The 13,389-nt window shown below is 38.2% G+C and overlaps 1 protein-coding gene across 1 annotated transcript; it reads left to right on the top strand.

Annotated features, from left to right (window-relative positions):
• The first annotated feature begins 493 nt into the window (after positions 1 to 493).
• Positions 494 to 5,278, top strand: coq7 (coenzyme Q7 homolog, ubiquinone (yeast)). Its single transcript, XM_053638742.1, has 6 exons — positions 494 to 649; positions 970 to 1,148; positions 1,617 to 1,731; positions 2,470 to 2,609; positions 3,299 to 3,367; positions 4,748 to 5,278. The coding sequence occupies exons 1-6, from the start codon at positions 568 to 570 to the stop codon at positions 4,823 to 4,825; spliced, it is 663 nt and encodes a 220-aa protein (XP_053494717.1). The 5' UTR covers positions 494 to 567; the 3' UTR covers positions 4,826 to 5,278.
• The last annotated feature ends 8,111 nt before the right edge of the window (positions 5,279 to 13,389 follow it).

The following is a 13,389-nucleotide window of genomic DNA, read 5'->3' as shown; positions in this document are numbered from 1 at the left end:
GACACTTTGGACCGTCTATGCATATCAACATTTGATTTCCGGTCTCCTGCTGTTTTTATCTACTGCTTCTTTCCTGCTGTACTGTAGTGATTTTCTAATAATAGTAATAAAATTTTATAAAGTTGGTTTTTACTGTAGGTTCTTCAAATTAATTATTTAAAAAAAACAAAAACCAAAAAAACAGTGGCTCTAACGACCTCGACATTTTGTTGCTGGCTGTATAGGAGCTCCAACCTGTACAATGCTGCCACCTATCGGCACTATCGCTATTGTTACGAAGGGGGGAAAAAAAAATGCAGACAGTATATTAAATTACAAAAAAAAAATCAAATATTACACAAAGGCAATCTTAGTGGTGGTGAAGTTCCGTAAATTATAGTAAAACCAGATAAATTATAAAACACAGATTAACCAGAGACGGGGCGGAAGAACAAAAAAGTTCCCCTTTTTTAGGACGACGCGCAGTGATTACGTCATCTAAAAAGCGCCTAAATATTGCATATACAACCTTTGCTTAACGGAGCTTAGTTTCTTAAAAAAAAAATTTCCGACTAGTGTCTAGTCGTTATGCAGAGAGCTACAAACTGCGTTTTAGGACGTGTTTTTTATACGTTAAACGTAGGAAATGTTCCTGCTGTCATTAACCGAGGTAACTGTCAAACATGAGCAGTTCAGTGTGTTAGGACTCAAGCCGTGTAGATTAATCAGTATTAATACAATAAATTGTTAATTAATACAGCATCAGGTTAATGGTCATAAAGAGCATTTATCCTCATCAGATGAGACTCTGAATATATTTAACATCTTACCAAAGTTCAATATAGTTTCTGTCCTTTATATATTTGTCATATGATTGTCTTGACCTCTGCAGAAACATGGCACCAGTCTCGTTTTCTGTGTGCATTGTATGATATGACTGCTATATGTAATGTATGTACTCTTAGCTCATTGTGTGTGTGTTTATTCTAGTAAACATCCCCCTGGTATGCAGAAAGTACAATACACTTCCTCCTCCCCGGGACAAAGAGGAGAAAGCCATGCTGGACAGCATGCTACGGGTGGACCATGCCGGTGAATACGGGGCCAATCGCATCTATGCTGGACAGATGGCTGTTTTGGGTAGAACCCAGACAGGTCCGGTTATCCAGGTATTCAATAGTTTAAGGGACCGTGGAGTACTTTCCTTACCTAAGGAGAAGACACAGCTGTGGAGGACGAGAAAGGATGTGAAAAGAATGAAACCGACTTCCTAATACACCGACTGTTTATAATGGGATAGGTTTACCCATTAGCAATGAAATGACCATTTCTTGAATTTCTAAGGCATGGGATGTAACTCTAGTCAGCATGATACAGCACGTAGAAGCGTTAGAACCGAAATGGCTCAAATTAAGGGTGCCGAGATCTTCACGATTTTGCGTGTCATCCAAGCCCCTATCTCTATCCTATCCTGTCAATAATAATACTATAATTACAAGTCATTGATGATTGATTAAAAATATAACTTGCCACCATGCACCGAAGGCACAAACTAAACCAGCATTTGTGTTGAATACAATATTTGTTTAATGTTTAATTTTCAAATATCGAATCACATCAATTTCTGTCATTTACAGCACATGTGGGACCAAGAAAAGATGCATTTGCAGAAGTTTAATGAGATCTTGGGGGAGAACCGGGTGCGACCAACACTCATGCTGCCTTTGTGGAACGTTGCAGGATTTTTACTTGGTCGGTTCGATTCTCACTCTTTACTTATTCTGGATCGATGCAATTTCATGACCTTACACTGTAGTCCATAAATAATTTAACGGTGAAATGGTGTGTGTGTGGTGTTTTGACTTGGAGATGAAATAAAACATTCACTAATAATATGAAAACATTAAAGTATCCGCCTAAATATGAGCGTCTCCATGCGTCATCTCACAACACAATTTTGTTAGAAATCCAGTTATATATTGACTCTTTATGCATTTTGATGTATCTAAATTATTTCTTTCTATAGTCTCTATACTGTTTATTTCCAGTATATCCACATGCTGCTTTACAAACAGTATACTAGTGTCTGTCTGTCATGAACTGCACTATCTTTTCCATTATTTAAAGTGACTATTTACAGCCGCTGTAATGTAGGTGATAACAGGAAGTAACTTGTTTACTCACATTGCACAATTTGAAATGTCACTATAAATGTATAAAAAGTACCCCATCGCTGATTATTTACCGATAACAGCATGTCCCCAAGTGTTTTATTCCTTACTTAGAGTGTATATCTATAGATGTGCCTACTGCTGAGTCTGGAAATTATTGAAGCAGATAAGGAGAGCAGACAGCAAAATCAGCAAACTAAATGCTAAATTATTGAAATATTACTAAAGGAATATACAACATTTTAACGGTATCTTGTTCTGTGTATGTGTATCATCCTGATTAAAAGTATAATTAAGATGTGTGTGTTTGTGTTTGAAGGAGCCTCTACAGCACTTCTGGGGAAAGAGGGTGCGATGGCCTGCACTGTGGCGGTGGAGGAGAGCATCTCTGAACACTACAACAACCAAATCCGAACATTAATGGAGGCAGATCCTGAGAGATATGAGGCGTTATTACAGGTATGAGACAAATCTCTAAAGCCGGCTTGCTTTACTCTGTGAGATTTTGGCATGACTTTGCTGCTCCAGAGAAAAATCACACATCATAAAAGAATTCTTTGGTCGTCAGATTAGCTCTGCGTTCTTAGAACATGTAACATGCTGCTGACTTAGTGTTGTTGCCACCAAAGATGGCCGACGACAAGCTTCTGCCAATGTGAGGAATTTTAGATTAAAACCTCATAGAGTGAGCGCTGCTGTGACCCTCGTCTAAAACCCACCAATGGGTGGATGGCATAGGATGTCACCAAACTCACTGGATGGCTACAAATACATAAACGAAGCACACTAATAGACAGAAAAATATCCTTATTACATCAAGAACGTTCAAGGATCACACTGATTGATGACCTAAACAGTAATGACATTGTTTTCTTTAATCAGAGGTTTATTGTTATAGGATCTTGGTCATATAATCCGACACAGAGAGCATGTTATCACAAATCTGGTGTAGAATTTTACTGGGATCTCGTACAGTGTGACAAGTAATAGTGTTAAAACACTAAGGCTTAAATCGCACTGTGTAAAACCAGCCTTAGTTAGCGAACACCTCAATCTCTGTTCACTTCTTAAAGCTGTTTGTGTGCATGTATGTGTGTGTTTGCAAACTTTAATGAACATTAACCTTGACCTGTTTTTATCTCCATCAGCTCATTAAAGAATTCCGTGACGATGAGCTAGAGCACCACGACACTGGGCTGGAACACGACGCTGAATCGGTGAGTCACGGTACACGAAACATGCCTTCAGTATCAGTTCTCAATCTCCATCATTTTCTTTTCTTTCTTTTTTTCTCTTTAGAGTTTTTGCCATCCTTTTTGTTTAAAAAGTACTTGATAATTCAATTTATTTGCATTTATTATAAAGGAAGGCCCCTCTGAGACTGCTTATTTTAAGAGTGGCTTAACAACAATGAAACAAACTAATAATAAGGAAATACAGTATGTTCACTTTCATTCACTTTTTATCCAACATGATCAACAAGCGAGACAGAATCCAATCTACACATTTAGATAATTAAACACGAGCATACAGGCTGCTATGAATTAACATGGGATGTTTTTCAGTCACTTTTTTCTTTTTCTTTTTTAATCTCACTACAAAAAAACAACACTCCATGTCTAAACACTTTCTCTGATCCAGTAACGAATCCCAAATAGTAAAACTTTTTAATATTATTTAATTAAACAATGAAACGGTTTCAAACTAGATGTTACTTGAAAGATGTCTTGGGTGATTGTATATAGCTCAAATACAAAATTGTGTATCGTGTAATATTAGCGTAATAATAATAATAATAATAATAATAATAATAATAGCATGACAAATAGCTTACGAATGTAAAGCAGACCAACAAATACTGCCTTAATGTCTATAATACTGCAAAACTCTTAATTTGTGATTTTGTTCCCAAATTACAAAAGGTTCATACGTAGATAGGAAGCTAATTTGGATGAATTAACACCCAGTTTCGTCTACTTCAGGCATTCTCGTTGCTGATGTAACTCAGTATTCCACGTTTAGCTCTGCATAGAAATCAGGAAACGCCACAATATTCGCAGGAGCTTGAGATTTGGGCCAAGACGCTTCATCACAACACACATTCAGCCGAAGCCCTCTATGATTCACGTGCGTCTAACATGAGTACAGCTAAAAGGTCTCGTTTATCAACAAACATCACTGCAAAAGACTTTCATGCAATTGCATTTTTGCCAATTCAAGTAGTTTTCCGCAAAAAAGCGCAAAAAAAACTCCACAATTTGCATCGCAATTTTTGAAAAAAAGCCACAGCAAAATCGAGCATTTTTGGCCGCAGCAATCACAAGAACACGCCGCGAAATCCTGTACGGACTGAATAAAGTGTAATATGTGACAACTGTACAATTATACACAATTTATTTAATGTTTATTCCACACGCAATCGGTCGGATATTCAATTAACCGTGCACATCCTTCTTCGAAATAGGGTTCTGAGAAGCACTGGGGTTGAGGAGAGATTATGCATCCGTGTAAAATTCCTTCTCTGTAGAGAATAGTGAGTTGCTACACCAAAGTATAATCAGTTGGGGTATTTTTTCTTTGTTGTGTGTTTCCTCCAGGTACCTGGATATTTGGTTCTGAAGACTCTAATACAGGCTGGCTGTAAAGCTGCAATTTACATCTCGCAGCGGATTTAAATGATCCTTTTGTTGTCCTGTGTCATTTTGTCATTTTAACTAGTCCAGTGTTGAGTATGACTTGAATGAGTGTGATGTTGAGTGACGGGACGCAGATCCTGCACAGGCTTGTTGTAAAGAACACATCTGATGTTTGGGATAACTTCAGCAATCAGCTGATGCGCGGAGCTTTGATATCGGTTTAGTATTGAAAATAGAAATACGGGACAGATGCAGCCGTTATTTTAATTTTTATTTAATATACTGAAGTTGCATTTATTTGACTGACTGATTATGGGCCATACCAGAATTTTCATCTGCACAGGGAAAATAGATTTACTTTTTTTTCTCCAAGGATATTTCATTACCCATCTAATAAAATGTATGATTGTAATTGTTTTTGTTTTGAGATATTTATGTAGCTGTACGTTACACTGCAGTGCTGCTACACACTAATAAAGCTGAACCAACATAGAATTTTTTTCAGAACACTGAATTATAATATTAGTGAATTATCTATATCCAGGAATGGTTACTGGACTATACACGAAGGCCAAAAGTATGTGGACACTTCATCATCACAAAGTTGGAAGCACACAATTGTGTAGAATGTATACTGTAGCATTACAATTTCCCCTTCAGTGGAACTGAGAGGCTCCATGAAGACGGTGTGTTAAGTTTGGAAGAAGGTTGAAGAACTTGAGTGTCCTGCACAGAGCCCTGACCTCCACAACCCCACTGAACACCTTTGGGATGAACTGGAACTGGACCCTCCTTGACATCCCAACATCAGTGCCTGACCTCAACCTCATTAATGCTCTTGCAGCTGATTGAACACAAATCCCCACAGCCACGCTCCAAAATCTAATGGAAAACCTTCCTGGAAGAGTGGATGGTATTTTAACAGAAAAGGGGGAAAACCATTTTGAATGGGATGTTCAGAAAGCACACATGGGTATGATTTGTCAGGTGTAAACATACTTTTGGCCATATATAGTATCTAACTATTTAGGCTCTTAGAAAAAGAGGTTTAATCTAGAAGCCTTTAACTATCCAAAGAACCCTCAAAATCGTTGCTCATTAAAAAATTAGTGACTACTAGCTTTAAGATGTTTTAATAAATGAGCATTATATTTTTCCTTTCACCATAACATAACTTGTTATACACTCATCTGGTTTATTTTTATGCAGAATAAGATCGAACGTGTAAGGCCTTCTAACATTCATTTCACATCAATGCCTCCAAACAACTCTGTTAAAATCTCTGAAAATGTAGTTTAGTGTTTCATGACGCTTTAATCTCCAAATATCTCCTTTACAGCTTTGGTGTGTGTTTGAGGTTGTTAAAAAAAACAAAACAAAAAAAAACCGTTTGACTGACATTGTACTGTATTGTATGCTGTGAGTGATGCGCCATCTGGTGGCACGCAGATGTATTGTAGTTGCTGATGTTCTCTGAGCATGCTACCGGCCCAAAAGAGGGTTTTGTTTTGTTTGTTTATGTCTGTGTTCCCCTGTGGTGGAAATATTACGAAACACATTGACTTTAGTAAAAAATACTGAAACTATAGAGTAATAATTCACAATGAAGAAAATGACTGGTTTTAAAAAACCCTCTTGAGTAATTACTTTACACGTGACAAATTTTTACAACTGCAATTGATACAAATAATCTGAAAATGTTTATCTAAGGAACACATTTTTGATCAATTTCAACCCCAATTCCGAAAAAGTTGGGACAGTATGGAAAATGAAAAGAAAAAAAAAAACCCCCAAAGAGAGCCACTTGAGAATTCAATTCACCCTGTGTTATATTGAAAACACATTATTAACACATTATTCGACGTTTTACTTTGTGAATTTAATTTATTTTTGAAAATATACACTCATTTCAAATCTGATGACTGCAACACACTCCAAAAAAGTTGGGACAGTCGACTGTTTACCACTGTGTAACATCACCTTTTCTTTTAATAACATTTATTAAGCATTTTGGACTGAAGACACCAGTTTGTTACATTTCCCCCAATTCATCCATTATGCATTTCGTCAGCTGCGCAACTGTACAGGGCCTTCATTGCCTTATTTTGCGCTTCATAATGCGGCACACATTCTCAATCAGAGACAGGTCAGGACTGCAGGCAGGCCATGTTAGCACCCGCACTCTCTGTTTACGCAACCATGCGCTTGTAATCCGGGCAGAATGTGGTTTGGCGTTGTCCTGATCTGGATGGCAGCCTATGTTGCTCCAAAATGTGTACATATCTTTCTGCATTAATGGTGCCCTCACAGATGTACAAGTGACCCATGCCATGGACACTGATGCACCCCCATACCATGACAGATGCTGGCTTTTGGACCTGGCGCTGATAACAGCTTGGATGGTCCTTTTCCTCTTTGGCCCGGAGAACATGACGGCCGTTTTGTCCAAAAACTATTTGAAACATTACTCGTCGGACCACAAAACACGATTCCACTGTGCTACTGTCCATCTCAGATGAGACCGAGCCCAGAGAAGTCAGCGGCGCTTCTGGACAGTGTTGATGTATGGCTTCTGCTTTGCATAGTAAAGCCTTAACTTGCATCTGTGGATGCAGCGTCGAATGGTGTTGACTGAGAAAGGTTTACCAAAGTATTCCTGAGCCCATGTCAGGATATCCATTACAGACTCATGACTGTTTTTAAGACGGTGACGTCTGAGGGATTTTCGGCCTTGCCCTTTACACACGAAATTTCACCGGACTCCTTGAATCTTTTAATTATATTGTGCACTGTAGAAAGTGAAATGTCCAAAATACTACCGATTTGTCTTTAGGGAATGCTGTTCTCAAAATATTGATCTTATTCGCTGACGCATCTGTTTGGAGATTGGTGAGCCTCAACCCATCCTTGCTCTTGAAGGGCTAGGCTTTTTTGGAGGCTCCTTATATACTATTATTAGACGATTGCCTCACCTGTTTCACATCACCTTCTTATTTCAACTTGTCACATCGCTATTAGTCCTAAATTACCCCTGTCCCAACTTTTTTGGAACGTGTTGCATGCAACTATGCAGTTGATTAGGTAAAACATCAAATACCTTGTCTTTATACGTTTTTTGTTTAAATACAAGTCAAAGTACATTTACAAAATCACTCCTCTTTGTTTTTATTAGCATTTTCCATACTGTCCCAATTTTTTCAGAATTGGGGTTGTATGTGAACTAACTAAGTGAGCTATACTGAAATGAGCCCCACCTCCATTATTAACAGTATATAACAAAAGGGTGGCAAGCTAACTTAGCCAAATGCTGTTGGGGTTTCAGTACCTTGCTACGTCCAAGTAACTAACTTGTTAGCTCATGTTAATTCATCCATCTTTTAAGCTACATAATTAGCTATCTAGCAAAGACATTTTATTCTGAATGTTACCTATAGGTTGTAGCAACATGTATATTTAACACAACAGGCAATTGCTGCTGAGCATCAAAGTGACATTTTAAGTCTAAAGCAGAAGATCTCAAGTCTAAATTTTAAGTCTAAATTCAAAAGATCTAGCTAGCCCAGTCAGCTAGCTTATCTGTTCATGTTTCCACAGGTTGGGCGTTGAGCTGTGAAATGTTGATATCTCCACAGATTTTGGCTCAGAATTTAATTTCTTTAATTGGCTTACAATCTTTTTAGGTTAAATGCATTATTAATATTTTTTGTACTCTGACCAAATGACCAAAAATAAACATAGCAAAGTTGAATATTTTCTTTATAAAGCTGCTAAAAAACAGACCAAACTGGTCAAACTGGTAGACCATCTTTTTCAGCTTTCTTAGTAATTGTCAAAACTGATAAAGAAATGTTTTCAAGAGATTTTAGCCAATCGTCGGGGTCTATGAGCTCATGTATGTGGAAGAGGGCAGATAGCACTTTCCTCCGAGTGTGTTGCGTCCTGTGATGCAGTATGGGCGGCAGCTTAAAACGATGTGATTGGCTGGCTTGACATATCTCAAAGGAAGCATATGTTAGCTTTCACGCTCCTTAGCAGGTAGCTGTGGTATGACTGGGGAGAGCTGACTGGTGTGTGGGAATTGTCCAAGACTAATTTAGGGAGTAAATGGAAGGAAATCCATTTAATAAATGGAATTAAACAAAAAAAATAAATGCCTGAGATTTTCTAATTTCCTTACTGTTGTTTTTTTTTGTTTGTTTTGTTTTTAAACTGCTGTACTTCTAGCAGTATATTCAACTGTTTCCTTTCTAGCTGGCCAGATGGTCTACCAGTTTGAGCAGCTCGACCAGGCTGGATTTTTCAGCAGGGTTATATTTAGCTCTGCGTTCTCAGTTCACTTTATTTTGTGTTCTTATTCTGTAAATTGCCTGTTTTTTCACGATTGAATTTGTTCTCTATGTTTTTCATCTTGAATTGAGGCTGAGAGAAGAACTTTAAGGTTAAACCACTGTAACTCTTCCTGTAAAAATACCCTGGCCACTGCCATAAAACGTGGGAAATCCCTAAATGACTAGCTAAAACTCTGTACTAATTTACAGAACCATCTGAATACATTTCTAAAATTTACTTCTGTATGAAATAAATAATCCTGAATGTACATGTAGTTGTTTTGCAGGGGTTTTTTTTAACCCTTCTTGTCTTGTACTATGTAACACAGGATTCAGCATTTGGATGACATCACCCTTCTGCACACACTAAGCTGAACTACTCACGAGCCGCTCTCCGTATATAAATAAACATCATGCATACCTTCATAAATCAAGACACCCCCCTTAAGCTCCTACTGAAAAACAACAGATGAGCTGGACAAGAGCAATTAAGGTGGCCTTGTTACTGGTAATGATTTAGAATGCGTATCAGCTCACTGACGGCTTTCCAGCTCTTCTGAGGTGCTACATTCCTTCACTATGTGTGTCTTTTTTTCATATTTTAAACGTGAACAGCTGCCTCTGTGTACTGCTGTAAGTTCATCTCTTGGTTCAGGCTGCTAGACACAGCACTGCTGAATTCTCAATTCCGATTGGTCAGAGTTGATTACATTTCTATAACGGTAGCTCTGACAGCTGCAAATCACAGGTTTATATTAATGCGCTTGTTCTGATATGTTATCGTTGCTACAATAACAACTCATCCACTGGGACTTGTATGGCAGACGCTGCATATACTCCAAGACTAATAATGACCAGATTGGTTTTTTTTGTTGTTTTTTTAAAATTGTTATTTAATAAAGAAAAACGTATCATCGTTATTGGTATGGTTTTCTGTAAGGAGAAGTTTATTTAAAATTTATGGAAGGAGTCTCCAGTGTCAGCACTTTGTAACAGTCATGACATGAGAACATCATCTGGACTTTTCTCGATTACAAGCTGCAGGGTTTTTTTGTATTCGTAAGTTCAAGAGAAAATGAAGTACTAACTGTTTATACTGTACAGTGCCCTCCACTAATATTGGCACCCTCGGTAAATATGAGCAAAGAAGGCTGTGAAAAATTGCCTTTATTGTTTAACCTTTTGATCTTTTGTTAAAAAGAATCACAAAAATACTCTGCTCTCATGGATATCAAACAATTGCAAACAAAACACATGTTTATCCAATAATTATATCTTTGTTAAATATTGGTGTGCAACAATTATTGGCACCCTTTTAGTCAATTCTTTGTGCTACCTCCCTTTGCCAAGATAACAACTCTGAGTCTTCTTCTATAAAGCCTGATGAGGTTGGAGAATACATGGCAAGGGATCTGAGACCATTCCTCCATACAGAATCTCTCCAGATCCTTCAAATTTCAAGGTCCACGCTGGTGGATTCTCCTCTTCAGGACTGGGATGGCCATGGCAGGACCTTGATTTTGTGGGCAGTAAACCATTTTTCTGTTGATTTTGATGTATGTTTTGGATCATTGTCCTGCTGGAAGATCCAATCACGGCCCATTTTAAGCTTTCTGGCAGAGGTAGTCAGGTTTTCATTTAATATCTGTTAATATTTGATAGTCCATGATGCCATGTATCCTAACAAAATGTGCAGGTCCTCTGTCAGAAAAACAGCCCCAAAACATTAAAGAGCCTCCACCATATTTAACCGTGGGCATGAGGTACTTTTCCATATGGCTACCTCTCTGTGTGTGCCAAAACCACCTCTGGTGTTTATTGCCAAAAAGTTCTATTTTGGTTTCATCTGACAATAGAAGCCGATCCCATTTGAAGTTCCAGTAGTGTCTGGTAAACTGAGATCAATAATTCACAATCGTTGGCAAATTGCTGTGGTATAAGTGGAATAAAACACTGTTAGATGGTGTTTGTTCATGAAAAAGAAGGACAGAAGGCTCCATTCCTGTATCAATTATCAAGATTAAAACTCAGTATCACTAAAATACAGACCTTCTCTGTCTTTAGGCCTAGCAGCTCTGACCCCAAGTGTTAATTAAACTAAATTTCATGTTAAATTTAAAGTAAATTCTGTCACTATGAGTATCCCATGATGCCATATGGGCTGGTCAACATTTCCTCTGTTTTCCATTTGGAAGTTAAGCTGCTAGGTAAAGGGCGCACTTATATAGCACTTTTATCCAAAGCACATTGGCGCAAGTGTGTCTCATTCACACACACCAATGGTAGCAGAGCTGCCACACAAGGCGCTAACTTGCCATCAGGAGCAACTTGGGGTTCAATGTCTTGCCCAAGGACACTTCGGCATGTGGAGTCACATGGGCTGGGAATCGAACCGCCAACCCTACGATTAGTGGACAACCCGCTCTACCACCTGAGCCACAGCTGGTAATAGTTTAATAGTACATCTCTCAGTTACTCTTGCATGTTCTCCCCATGTCTGTGTGGGTTTCCTTCAGGTTGTCTGGTTTTCTCCCTTCTCCCACTGGTTTCCTCCCTTCTCTCAAAAACATTTCCCACAAATTTAACATTCAATTACACTGAAATACAGATTTTAGGCCCAGCAGCTCTGAAAAATGTTACACGTGTAAGTGTTCATGAAACAAAATTTGCGAGTGCATACAAGACTCATCACAAGCTTCAGTCAATATGAGTATGACTTGATGCTATATGGGCTGGTCAACATCACTTCTGTTCTCCATTTGGAAGTTAAACCACTGTGTAAATGTTTAATAATCCATCGATTAGGTTAGTTGTTTATTGTTTTGCATGTACTCCCCATGTCCGTATGGGTTTCTTCCAGGGAATAGTTTCCCTCGAAACTAGGGAATAGTTTCCTCCCACCTCCCAAAAATACGTCAGTGGGCAGATTGACTACACTGAAATGCCACTAGGTGTGAATGAGTGTTTGAATGATAGTGCCCTGTGATGGACTGGCGTCCTAACCAGAGTGTATTCCTTCCTCACATCCAGTGTTCTTGGGATAGGCTCCTGATCCACCTTGACCCTGACCCGGATAAAATAGTTACTGACGAAATGTATGAATGAATAATCCCTAAACTGTTCACCTTCTGATCTGTGTTTTAGACACTAACCATTCTCTGATTCTTGGTAACAGATTATGTGTTCTAGATATGGTTCCTCAACAGCCCGTCAAGATTTCTGCAACATCTTTGCAGTGTTACGAGTGCTCTTACAGCATACACCTACATGAGAGCAGGACGTCCAATCTAACGTTAAGCCTAGGCAGGGAATTATTATTATTTTATTTTTTTTAGATTAATAGTGTTGACATTTTCATGGTGCAAGGCTTTTAAAAAAAAGCGACAAGCTTTGTACAGAGACATATCTGGCAACCGTGAAGGGTGACAAAATTATCATTAAATAAAACCATGAGTGATGACTCCAGGCACACTGCAGGTGTTAATAAGAGCAAACCATAAAAATTAACATCTATATCTACCTGTTTTTAGCACACACTTCCTGTACATTTAATACCAATAATCTCCTGGCTAAATTTGTTCATGCATTACATATGCGTGACTATTGTTCATGGTCTGCTGCACGACTGCTTTGCCTAAGTTCACCTCTCAGAAGAATCTGCGCTGACATTCAGCAGGAAACCGGCAAAAGCGCTATGAAAAGTCAGACTGGCTTGGTCCTCAGACTGTGAAAAATCGCTGCTGTAAATTTTGCAAGCAGCGTTAATATAAATCCACAGCCCTCATAAAAACTTTCGGATGCAGATCATTGTGTTTCTTGGCTTCGAAAGCGACCATCAATCACTAAGCTTAGGGTCTAAAGCTCATACTGCCTCTCAGCATCCAGTCCGTGTGCATCTTTATGTCCTATTTCCAATTATAAAACGTATGTTATATATCTCTATAATTCATATCTCATTGGTTTGTGCTGTAAATAAAAACCCATTTTAGCAGGTTTTTTTCTAACAGTATTCTTAACCAATAGGCATAGCTTTAAAACATATTTGTCATAAATCATTTTCCAGTTTAAAACATATTTGTATCAGTAAAAATGATTTCGGATCATTGTATATTTTCATCGACTACCTCGATGACACTTATGGCTCTACCTAAAAATGTCTTCCATATAGACGCAGTCCAAAGGGCAAAGGATTCATTTATAAGTCGTGCACGCTAACATAAACACTGTCTGTCAGGTAGTGATAAATTTAAAATGAACTACTGGTCCACTTTGAGG

Source organism: Ictalurus furcatus, chromosome 12 (genome assembly GCF_023375685.1).
Source record: "Ictalurus furcatus strain D&B chromosome 12, Billie_1.0, whole genome shotgun sequence".
NCBI classification, from domain to species: domain Eukaryota; kingdom Metazoa; phylum Chordata; class Actinopteri; order Siluriformes; family Ictaluridae; genus Ictalurus; species Ictalurus furcatus.
Note: the sequence above shows the minus strand (reverse complement) of the source record. Positions and strands in the feature narration are given on the sequence as shown.